The following is a 13183-nucleotide window of genomic DNA, read 5'->3' on the forward strand; positions in this document are numbered from 1 at the left end:
AAAAAGAGAGAAAATTTCTTCACGGGGTTTACAATACTATTCAGGTTTTCATCACACGATGTTTGTCTTGTATGGGAGTCCTAGTGTACTGCATATCGTGCTCGACAAAGGGAACAGGGAGAAGGGGGCGATAAGGAAGATGATGGCGAGGTGAGTTGCAGTCTTGTGTTAGACCATCATAGCAGCAATAGTTGCAGGCACAGATCAGCGTGATTTCCCTAAATTGCTCCAGGCAAATGCCGAGATGGTTCCTTTGAAAGGGCACGGCCGACTTCCTTTCCCATCCTTCCCTAAACCGATGAGACCGATGACCTCGCAGTTTGGTCTCTTCCCTCAACAGCCCAGCCAGCACAGATCAGTGGAAGATGTCATGGAAGGTCTTAGAACATCACTGAGACACTAATTACAAGTAACAGACATAAGAAATAAATGAATACACCTTTGGTTGTTGTTACCCATGCCCTGGCTCCAACTCAAACCATTAATGTTTGCTTGACTGTGATATTCCTGTGGTGCTGCTTGTGAGTGGATGACTGTAACTGAAGTATTGTCAGAGGTGTTAGTCATCAGAAATGGCATATTAGTCCAATGCTGATTTCTCTCTTGTCATGCTGATAAATGGCAAAAATGTTTAAGGAAATTTTGTTCAAATATGTGGCCTGTCCCCAGTGTAAGCTGTGCAGGGTTCAGCAAACGTCTGCAGTATGCAGATGATTTGGCTTTCCATCCATGCTTGTCACATATCTGGCAGAGTCGTGAATTTCTATGTATCCTGTGTTGACATGACAAATATTAAGGGGTAGTAACGTGCATTTTTAAAGCTATACAAATTCACCCCAAGGGTGACTATGGGAATGGAAGTTGCCTGAGTATTGGGAACTTTGGATAAAATATCAACCTGTGTGATTGATGAATCTTTGGAATGGCAGAAGTCTACCCCTACTGTAAACAGAATTTTAAAGAATTTTGTTGAAGGAGGCACTATCAGCAGAATGCCTGGCTCAAGATAATGAGCACACAGCAGGAAAACACATAGCTTGCCTGTAAGAGCCAACTAATCCCTCCCCTAGATACGAAGCAGTTGTAGTGAGTGACCAACTTCCCAGTTCCAATGATGCAGTTCACTGAGGGCCAAGGAAAGCTGTACTGCACGCACAATGATCCACTATAAAACAGGAACTCAGTGAGGAAATGTGTTACACTGGCTGGCAGCTACAGAGCTCCATCTGAATGCAATGTGGAAAAATGTACTTTTCACAGATAAGTTGTCTTACCAAGGCCAAACAGTAGTTTAGCAGCCACGAGGGTCCAGACATAATGGGGAATAAGTGGTGACAACAGGTAGTACTAGCCGATTGTCAGTTTCCTGGGGGCGTTGGTTTCCCCGTTGGGGGCGTTGGTTTCCCCGTTGGGGGCGTTGGTTTCCCCGTTGGGGGCGTTGGTTTCCCCGTTGGGGGCGTTGGTTTCCCCGTTGGGGGCGTTGGTTTCCCCGTTGGGGGCGTTGGTTTCCCCGTTGGGGGCGTTGGTTTCCCCGTTGGGGGCGTTGGTTTCCCCGTTGGGGGCGTTGGTTTCCCCGTTGGGGGCGTTGGTTTCCCCGTTGGGGGCGTTGGTTTCCCCGTTGGGGGCGTTGGTTTCCCCGTTGGGGGCGTTGGTTTCCCCGTTGGGGGCGTTGGTTTCCCCGTTGGGGGCGTTGGTTTCCCCGTTGGGGGCGTTGGTTTCCCCGTTGGGGGCGTTGGTTTCCCCGTTGGGGGCGTTGGTTTCCCCGTTGGGGGCGTTGGTTTCCCCGTTGGGGGCGTTGGTTTCCCCGTTGGGGGCGTTGGTTTCCCCGTTGGGGGCGTTGGTTTCCCCGTTGGGGGCGTTGGTTTCCCCGTTGGGGGCGTTGGTTTCCCCGTTGGGGGCGTTGGTTTCCCCGTTGGGGGCGTTGGTTTCCCCGTTGGGGGCGTTGGTTTCCCCGTTGGGGGCGTTGGTTTCCCCGTTGGGGGCGTTGGTTTCCCCGTTGGGGGCGTTGGTTTCCCCGTTGGGGGCGTTGGTTTCCCCGTTGGGGGCGTTGGTTTCCCCGTTGGGGGCGTTGGTTTCCCCGTTGGGGGCGTTGGTTTCCCCGTTGGGGGCGTTGGTTTCCCCGTTGGGGGCGTTGGTTTCCCCGTTGGGGGCGTTGGTTTCCCCGTTGGGGGCGTTGGTTTCCCCGTTGGGGGCGTTGGTTTCCCCGTTGGGGGCGTTGGTTTCCCCGTTGGGGGCGTTGGTTTCCCCGTTGGGGGTGTTGGTTTCCCCGTTGGGGGTGTTGGTTTCCCCGTTGGGGGCGTTGGTTTCCCCGTTGGGGGCGTCGGATTTCTGTGAGAGGAGCAGGAATGCTTCCTCAGTAGCAGGCCGTATGCCCACATTTTGAAGAAAGTGGTGCTGCATTTAGTGTGAATGCTATATTGTGGAGGGGATCTCATGCTACAGGAAGAATATTCACTTGTGTATAGGTCTGCTCATTCAACTGCAGCTGTCCAACATAGACATTAATGTAATGGACTTGCTGTGAGAGACTGCTCACATGAACACAATGGAAATTATGTGTGTGTAAGTAGCACGAACACACAGAGAACTGGCTGTGAAACACACCATTTATAGCTGATGCTCTTTTGGACTGCTTTTTTTGAAGCCTCAGTGGGGTTGCCTCTTCTGACAAATGGGTCCAATGCCCCACAGATTCAGTGCCAGGGTGCATGACTGAAGTCAGAAATAATGGGGCATTCTGGATAAAATGTTATGGACTGAGAACATTTTACTTTCTTTCCTTGTTCTGCTGTGCAGTGTTCTGTCAGTGAGAGCCAGCACAAAATCTCTTGGTGACAGAAAAATATCAAAGATGAGAGAAGGAAATTTGAGCTAGTTCTAGTTGGCATTATCCTTGTACCTGAAATAAATTTATTTTAATTTAATATTTTGAGTATTACATTCTCTTTACTTGCTCTCTGCCTACATACATGAAATGAATAAATCAAGAGTGCCCCTTTTTAGGGCTATTTTTTTGTTATGTCAAATTCATCTCTCTCCCACTCTATTGCCACCCATCGGACTCGGCCAAAAATGTGCAAAATATATCTTCTCTCTCTCTCTCTCTCTCTCTCTCTCTCTCTCTCTCTCTCTCTCTCTCTCTCTCTCTCTCTCTCTCTCTCTCTCTCTCTCTCACACACACACACACACACACACACACACACACACACACACACACACACACACACACACACGCACGCACATGCACAGGCAAATTAGAAATTGGAAAGTCTCTCATGACGAAATAAGAAAACAGGGCTGTAGGATAATTTGTAGTTTCTAAATGGTGTATATATATAGAAATTGGTCTGTATGTTGCATTTATTTGATGGAGTACATGTGTTTCTACATGCTGTATGTAGAATAAGAAACAATATGCCATTTAATTTCTGTTGGACAAAACGTGTTTATTTCTTGTCTGAATCCTGAGCCACAGCAATGAACTTTGTCCAGAGATTGTTCTTCCTTCATGTAATTGAGGAAAAATGCAACTGTGGACACTGCATCATGTAATTTCCCCATGCATCCTCCACAGCCTGACTAAACACAGCTTTGTTAGAGGCCATCTGATCTCGACTGTCGGTCATTTGTCCTAATCAGTGCTACCTAACAATAGCAAGACTGTGCACTCAATTTGCTTACTAAATCACAATCTGTCTTACATCACTGCACCCTTCAGTAAGAGTGATAGATTTGGTGAGTGGGAAGTAACTATATTGCCACTCATCTCAGACACTTCATACTTGCAGAACTGCAGTGCAAAAGGAGGGAGGTAGGGTGGGTGGGAGGGAGGTAGGAGGGAAGTCAGTATGGGACTGATGTTGCAGAAAATCAGTTTGTAAAGTAAGCACCACTTGGTATTAGGCTCATACTCATGCAGTTTATGGACTGCAGTTGTTCTTGTTGTTGTTGTTGTTGTTGTTGTTGTTATTGTTATTGTTAGTCCGAATGGGGTTAGATGCAGTTGTCCACTCTGGTATACATTGTGCAAGCATCCTTGGCTCTCGGTAACCATTATTAAATTCATTATCATGTGTTTAAATCTGGTAGTAGGCATACAGTAATGATTGTAACACAGTACCACATGGAATGACTTCAGTGCAGTCACTGCCACCAACTTCTGTACAAATAACTGGTCAGAGAATTCTGTACTGCCTTCACAGAGTGAATAAAAGTACTTGTTTCTCATGAGGTACTGCAGTGCTGGAAGTTAAGCCGCATCCTGTTAGCAACTGACACAAGCTGAGTGGACCAAAATCCATTTAGTTCACTTTCAGAGGACTAATTCCAGACCACTACTATAGCTCCTCAATGAGCTATGGACATTTGTGGACGTGTTTAGTCAGATGTTTTTACCTATTTTTCCACTTTTTGTTTCCATTTTAATTTCTTGTATTTCCTTTGTTTTGACTGCCATTGGGACCCTAGTTGTTGGGCTGCCCCAGTCCAATTATGCTTCTGCTCAAGTCACTAGTGGACAAAAAATTCTTATTTGCAGTTTCCTCTCTATTGGATGTGTTCACATTAGTCACATTATGTTGCTGCTGTCATAATATCAGCTTCCATCCCTGTTAGCCATGACCACAGAGATATGCATGGCCAAAATACAAAGTTGCCTTCAAAATTGTCCACAGCAACTGCTCTAACAGCTTCCCAATTAAATGCTCGAATATACCAAAATGGGATAATGATGCATTGCCTGTAGTTCTGTCAAACTGTGCTCTTACAGATTACTTTAAAGACTTCAGTTTTGAAATTTCCTTTCCCCTCCAAGTGATGTAGGACTTGCCTTATGCGTGTCAAGGAATCCAAATTTACATTGCAGTTGGATTTTGTGTAAATGTTACATTAGTTTCTTGTAAAAGTTGTAACAGCAGTCCCTGACAGGAATGCCTCATGTTAAGTCACCAGTACTGAGTACCACACTTGTTGATGATAGTTTTGTTGTTTAAGCTGTGTATCCAAATTGGCATATAGTTCCTTTAGTTGCTGGATATAAAATTTTCCAATTGTTTAAACTCCCACACCTTTATGCTGGTTCTTCATGCAGTCATTGTTGCTCTCTGCAGTGTTACTATGAATATGTGCTAGGCTGTTACAGTATTTGTGATTTATGATGCCGTATATCATTGCTACCAATGTCACATAGTACACTTCAAGACACCTACACTATCTTCTTTGTAAATTAGATATACTTTTCTGCATATCACCTTAACACTGTCCACAGTATGAAGTGACTTCCACCTAGTCATTCACTATGAAACACACAAGTCTCACTTGTTCTGTGTGTGCAGGTACAAATCAGTGAGGCTGATACACTGATACCAGTTGCCACTGATGCATTTTTACAGGAGAATGCCATCAATAGCGATTTGGATGCCTACAGTGCTATATTTCAATCACATTGCAGTCTGCTGTAGCAGTGTGAACAACAAGAGCTATTCAGTGTAGTTTGGGGGCTAACTGAGCATGTGCTAATCAACACAAAATACATAATTCACATAGAAAATAACTATCCAAACCCTAACCAACAATGTGCCTTGAACAAACTGCTTGCATCTGTAAGAAGCTCCCTAACAGGGTAGTGTGACTCAATTGAAATGAAAACTTATGTGCTGGCCACGCATGTTAAGTATGTGTGGGCATACCCTCAACACATTAAACTTCCTTACCTCTGGGGCAGCTATTAGCATGTTGGAATCCAAAATATGAACTTTGATGAAGAATTACTCTAACACAACACCACCCTGGAACAGGTTAGTACACCCCTAAATAGACAAAGCTCATAAAATCATAATGTATTGTTGAGGCCAGTGTCCTCCATTTTTGTAGGTATGCAGTCATTACAGTACTTGCAGATAGTTTAAAGTGTTTCGATCAGGATTCTGGGTATTCATGTGGCCTTTATGGCTTCCAATCAACATCACACTACTAATACAAAAGAAAGTGAGTCACATAGTTGTAAGCTGCCACAACTCTGCTACACTACATGGCATGTCATTTGCAACGTGTGCCACGTGAACTGCTGTGGCTCAACACTTTGGGATCTGCTGGTTCTCAGTAACTTGAAATCCAATGGAGACACTATCGGAATTGTACATGACATAATTTCTCTATCTCCTAACTGTGACAGTCTGTAATTTTATAATGGTCTGTTATTCCTTTCCCCTTTCATGAGGGGTGTTCATTCCAGCAAACTAAGCTGTACCATTATTTCGGTGACTGGCAGTGTCCTTACACCAGCCTCCAAACACCAATGTTGCCTTGCTTTTTGTGGGCACCTTTGTCCTTCTCTGTGACAGTGGCTGTATATGGCAGCTGTAATGAATTCAGACAATTAAAATTAAAATATTTTGTGGTTCTTCACTTGGATCATTATGCAGTTTTCATCAATCTCACTTTTATAAAATTTCTCATGTATGTACTTGCCACAGCACCTGATTCGTAATCTCCATCACTATTTTAGTGTAGCAACTTCTTGACATTAAAATGAGCATGTGCAGTGAGAAGACAACCACTGCCACATATCAAGATGTTCGATTTACACTCAAATTCTGTTGATGTAAAGTTATTCAGCTTCTTAATATTTTTGCAGATGCCGCAGAAGTTGAGGATGGAGGAACTGTTAGCAGGTGAGATATTTGCTTCCTTCAGTAGCTTAATTACACATTAAAGTTATGACTTTAATATTTTATTATGTGGTACTTTATTTTTCATCTTTTTCTTTGACATTAATATTCCATTGGTGGTGTGCTAAATAATTTTTGTGAAACAGTTTTTCAAAATTCTATACTATAACTTAACACTGGATGTTAATTATGTCATACATAATTCGTACTGAAAATTGGTGGTGTTTTTGTAACTACGAAAGATTGGTTACAAATGTGCAGTTGCAATGAAAATGTGTACTGTAGTAGATTGTGAGGGAAATGTGGTCAAAGAGATTAACCCTTTCATGGCCATTCGAACATCTTAGGCTGATGCATAACACTGTAGTGTTTCCTACAAGTTAAAAAACTCAGACTATACATACTGGAGACTTAAATCATCATAAATAATATAATTTGTTTCGCTGTTCACTTCAGTCTGTTGGGATAACTTTCTGAATCCACAACTGTAGAAATCATGTGATTTTGTAGCAAAGAGCCATGTTCAAAGTGTATTTTCACCCGAAAGGAAGTATGTCAAGATCATTGAACAGAGAGCAGAGAAGGTGAAATCTGAGGGTGCAAGATCAAATGAAAAAGGTGGGTGCAAAATGACTTCTCAACCCAGTTGTTTTATAGTGTTTGTTGCCAGTCTAGCAGAATGCTGGTGACTGTTACTGTGGAATAGTACCACTTCACACAGTCTTCCTGGATGTTTTTCTGGGACTATATCTGCAAGATGTCTGTTGTTGACAATAAATACCAACAGGGAAGTTACACCTCATGCAAGCAACTCATAGTACACCACATGGTCACCTACATCTACATCTACATGATTACTCTGCAATTCACATTTAAGTGCTTGGCAGAGGGTTAATCCAACCACAATCATACTATCTCTCTACCATTCCACTCCCGAACAGCGCATGGGAAAAACGAACACCTAAACCTTTCTGTTGGAGCTCTGATTTCTCTTATTTTATTTTGATGATCATTCCTACCTATGTAGATTGGTCTCAACAAAATATTTTCGCATTCAGAAGGGAAAGTTGGTGATTGAAATTTCGTAAATAGATCTCGCCGCAATGAAAAACGTCTTTGTTTTAATGACTTCCATCCCAACTCGCATATCATATCTGCTACACTCTCTCCCCTATTACGTGATAATACAAAACGAGCTGCCCTTTTTTGCACCCTTTCGATGTCCTCCGTCAATCCCACCTGGTAAGGCTCCCACACCCCGCAGCAATATTCTAACACCAGACCTCTCCACAATATCGATAACATTATCTTGTGTGGATGCTCAAAAGTCTATGTGGCACTGCTGCTTTGTTTGGATTAAAGCATTCCTTTCCGTTCTTTCCTTACATTAGCATAAAAACAAAATTTCTAGTCATCAGTAACAATACAGGTTAGAAATGGTCAGTGGTATTCACCCACTAATCAAGAACAAGCAAGAGGGTAATGTACATACAGCCAACCACTGATTTATATGGTTTGGCATGTGGTACCCACATGCTTTATTGTTGAACCTTCTCCTTTGTATTCAAATGCTGCACAGTGACGGAATGGTCATACTTCATCACATTTTCTGGTTCTTGAGTGCAATGATGTGCATCATCATGGATTAATGCATTCAGATGATCTTCATCAAATGCTGAAGGTCTTTCTGAAAATGGAGGGTCAATAATGTCAAAACAATCATCCTTTAAATTAGAAAATCTTTCCTTGCCATGCTCTGTCCCATGGCAATATACCCATACATGGTGAAAACGTTACCATTGAAACCACATATTCATAAACACCACTGTTCTCATTTTGCCCACTTAGCCATTTTAAATTAAAATGTAGCAGTGCTTTGTGTCAACATAATATTCATAGAATGACAATTTACCTAAAAGAATGTGTCCACATTAAGTTAGAACAAGATAATGTACTTCGTAACAATGGTGGAAAAGACAACTGTATCCTTTGATCCCTAGGCATATGAACTTGTCTTAGATCACATGTAATGCCCCCAACAACACAAAACACAATGATGGGAAAGGCTGACTTAAAGCATACATTGTGTGCTTACTCTTACATTATTGGTATCGGCTGCATAAGTAACAATAACACAGTGCACAGTGTTCACTTAAGACGTCTCTCTGTTTTTGCTCCCAACATTTAATGTTCTAATGATGTACCAACATCATAATGCATTGATGATGGGTGGTTTAAATAAAAAAATATGTACAAATGAAAAGAGCTTCGTGACAAGGCAGTAGATATATCGGTACATAGGACACTGCATAGAACTATATGGAACATTGTAGATGTAACTGTAGATGTGCTCCAAGGAAGAGTGTGGGGCCCTTGATATTGATGTTTTATATTAATGACATCACAGACATTCTTCTTCTTTTTGTTTTTTTTCTGTTTGGGGTATCTAATGACCACATACTAATTTCAATGCTTCCTCCTTTGTTCTTCTTCCAGGTTTCCTTCGTCTTCACTATCTATCCTTTTTTCTTCCTCAGACCATTCTGACCCTGTCTTCCTCTTCTTCTTCCTGCCTTGGAATGCTTCCATTTGCAACACTTTCTTCTTGAAATCCTATCATTCTGCTGGGTCTTTTTCTTGTATTTCTTTCCAAATCTTTCCTAACTACTTGAATCTGTCCTGTTGTTGACATCTTGTCCCAAAGATGCTTAACAATATATTTGGTTAACCTGTTGCTGTTCACTCTGTATAAATGTCCAAAAAATAATAGTCAGCTCTTCTGCAGCATTTCAGTTGTTTTTCCTATGCTGCAATATACTTTGTAACTTCTTAATATTCATACTTATGGATTTCCTAGCAGTCTGAGTATTTTTCAAATGATTCTTAATTCTAGGACTTGAAGTTTGTATAATTCATAATTCAACATTAAACATTAAACATTCACTTGCATAGAGACATTCTGGTTTTACTACTGTGCTGTAGTGCTGTATTTTCAAATTTTTAGACACACACATCTTGTTGTAAATGTTCATGTTTATATCATATGCTTTCTCCATGTTACATACTCTTTTGTCTACAGCAAATATTTTTGAAGCCATTGCCTTGAATCTTTCCTCACAAATATTTAAATTTATAAACCTTCTTTATCAGTTCATTATCTGTTACTAGGATTTCTGGGTCATTTTTTTATGTTTGTCTTAAAAAAAGTTTTCTACAGAAACTTTTAAAGCTACTTTGTTAGGTATTCCTTCTAAGAGGTTGATTTGTATTTCTGAATTTGTTATATTTTTATAAAGAATGGCATAATCATTTGCAAATACTAGACACTGAATTTCAGTATCTCTTTTTCCTGAAGTCTCCAGTCTCATTGTGACAGCTTATGTTCTTTGCCTTTTGTTTCAATTATCTTACTATTTCCTCTAAGATGCAGTTGAGGTGGTGTGGAAACATGTTGTCACCCTGCATAGGAGCCACTTTCCAGTCTTCTGGAATCTTTTCAGTTTCCCATATTTCTTCAGACATAATCTGAAGGTTAGTTGTCATTTCTGCTTGACACCAGTTATGGTTGAGATGATTTTATTTCTTCTCCACTGGCTTTGTTGTTTTTCAGGGTTTTTGTTTGTTTGTTTGTTTGTTTGCTGTAGGTGGTAGATCTGCTTCCATGTTTTCAACAAATATCTGGAAATTCTAGCTAACAATTCAGTTATCTACAGTTCAAGAGTTGATCAAAGTACTTTCTTAGTAATTTACATGTGTGGTTATTGCTCAGACCTACTTTACCATTTTCGTCTCTGATGGAAATACATTGGAGCATGATAGCCCTTTTTGAATAAAACCATGACTGTATGTATGAGAGCATTTTTTCTGCTGTAGTACACAGTGATTCTTTTTTATCACTAATTATGATACTCGTGTCATCTGCAAATAGTAGAATTTTGGCTGAGCTGTCTGGAGCCTGTATGTCATTGATATAAAGAAGAAACAACAATGGGCCCGGAATGCTGCCCTGAGAAACAACTATTTAAATTTGTTTTGGTTCAGATATGGGTTTAAAATTGTGAAGATTCTTGGAGGACCTCAGCTCAACAACTTGTGACTTGTTTTGCAGATAGGATTCAAACCAATTTTTAACGGTACCCCTGATGCATATTGCTTCAAGTTTCCCTGGTAATATTACATTGTTCACAGTATTGAAGGCTTTGGCTAAATCTAGATTAATTCCAACAACCTGTTTATTTGACTCAAAATTTCTTACTATTTCTGCGCAATATGGCTGTTTCTGTACTGTGCCATGTTGACTGTTATTTATTAGTTTATGTTTTTCTAGATATTTTGTAACCCTGAATTTCATTAATTCCTCAAGTATTTTGGAGAAGTATGGGAGGAGAGATATAGGTTGGTATTTTTCTATTTTATGTCTCACCATTTTTGTATAGAGGTATCACTTTAGAGATTTTTAGTTTATCCGGAAATCTCTCTTCACTAAGGGACAAGTTTGCTATGTGTACTATAGGTTTGACAACACATGGAGCAATTTTCTTAATTATTGATACAGGTACATCATCCAAACCAGAGGACAATTTGGATTTCAAGCATTTAATGACTTTTAGAACTTAATGCTCGTCTGATGGGATTGCCATCATGCTGGTATTTACCATTGGAGACATCACTGTTAATTGTTGCTTAAATTTTTTTTTTTTTTTATTTACCACATCATTCTGGACTTGTTACTAGCCTGCCTTATTAATCTATCATTACTTAATAATTTTGCTTTTGATATTACTTTGCAGTAAGTCTGTTTGTATGTTCTCACATACTCAACAAACTGCTGATCATGACATGTTTTTAACTTTAAACTTAGTAATTTCATGGTTTCACTTGACATTTTAATTCCGGGTGTACTCCAGGTCTCTTTGGATCCAGATGATCTGTAACCCAAAAGCTTTTTTGGGAAGAACATTTCAAAGTATGCCATAAAAGTGGAAGCAAATGTATTGTAAGCATCATTTGTGTTTGTTTGTGCCAAGACCTCTGGCCAAACTGCATTTTTAACATTATTTTAGAACTGATTACAATTTTCAGTAGAGAAACATCGTTTGTGCTCCTTTTATGTTCCCCTCCTTGGGAGTTGCAGTGAGATTAAAGGTTAGTGCATTATGATCTGATAATCCTATATTCACATTTGTAACTGCAACTTCATGTGTGACCACATTTGAGAAGATGTTATTTATTAGGCTTTCACTGGAATCTGTTGTTGTAGTGCCGGCCGCAGTGGCCATGCGGATCTAGGCGCTCCAGTCCGCAGCCGCGCTGCTGCTACGGTTGCAGGTTCGAATCCTGCCTTGGGCATGGGTGTGTGTGATGTCCTTAGGTTAGTTAGGTTTAAGTAGTTCTAAGTTCTAGGGGACTAATGACCACAGCAGTTGAGTCCCATAGTGCTCAGAGGCATTTGATCCATTTTGTTGTTCTAGTGGCAGCTGATACGTGGGGAAACAAGTTGAAGCTTTTAGTATGTCTAAAAACTTGTATTTTACTGGCCTCTGGACCAATAGATTAATATTAAAGTCACCACAAAGAATTATGGTAGAGTTCTCATTTGAGAAAAATGTCGAGCATTTCTTCCAAATTCTTAAGAGATACTTCAGTATCTCCAGATGGTGATCTGTAAATTGCTGCAACAATTACTTTCTTTTCTATGATTAATGGTTTAGCCTCATATCTTAACTTAAATTTAAGCTTGGGATTTAGATAAAAGCATACACCACCACCTTTGACATTTTGCCTATAGTACTGACTGGCAAGTTTATAATATGTGTGACCAAAAAGACTTAAACTATATGAGTTAATTGTATAAGGCTCAGTCACAACTTCTGTGCATGGCTATGACAGGTGGTGTGGGCAGCCTATCAAGTTAGGCTGTGGTCTCCTGATCTCACATTTTGTGCTTGCTTACTCAGTTGTGCAGGACTCTGACACTTGTCTCACTCCTCTGTCAACACAGCTTCCCTTTCATGTCGTTTGTCCCCTAACACTGCAGTCAGGTGTCATGTGGTGTAACTATTTAATACAATGATGTATTATATTCTGTACCTTATCTTCTATACTTCTTCTCAAACTCTGTTATAATTACTTTAAAATTCAAAATTGATGCCTTTGACGCATCACATTTTTATAAATAACTTACTATGTCACTTTTGACTTAACAAATTATTTATTCCCTTCATCATCACACTCGTGAACTACACTAAAAGATCACCTTCATTCAGTATAAAAGAGACACTCACAATAATTTTGAAGGTTCCTCTTCTGTGTCTCACAACATACATCAGTTGTTGAAATAACTCCTTTGGCAGCCTATTGCTTTACAGGACAGTGTGGTGACCCCACAGAATACTTATTTTCACACATGTAGTTTGGCACATAAAGCTGCTGCGATAGCTGTACAGTGCTGAAGGTGCATATTGTCCCCTGATGTAAGTCACCACACACAAAATAGAAATAACACTAACGAACAA

The 13183-nt window shown here is 40.4% G+C and overlaps 1 protein-coding gene across 1 annotated transcript in view; it reads right to left on the minus strand.

The window, feature by feature from the left end:
- The window catches only part of LOC124796221 (CAR1 transcription factor-like), a 49691-nt gene that overhangs the window by 6907 nt on the left and 29601 nt on the right, over positions 1-13183 (minus strand). The window contains exon 3 of the mRNA XM_047260312.1: positions 1375-2328. Within this exon, the coding sequence (XP_047116268.1) occupies positions 1375-2328 (954 nt within the window). The remainder of the gene's footprint in view (positions 1-1374; positions 2329-13183) is intronic.

Source organism: Schistocerca piceifrons, chromosome 4 (assembly GCF_021461385.2).
Source record: "Schistocerca piceifrons isolate TAMUIC-IGC-003096 chromosome 4, iqSchPice1.1, whole genome shotgun sequence".
Taxonomy (NCBI): domain Eukaryota; kingdom Metazoa; phylum Arthropoda; class Insecta; order Orthoptera; family Acrididae; genus Schistocerca; species Schistocerca piceifrons.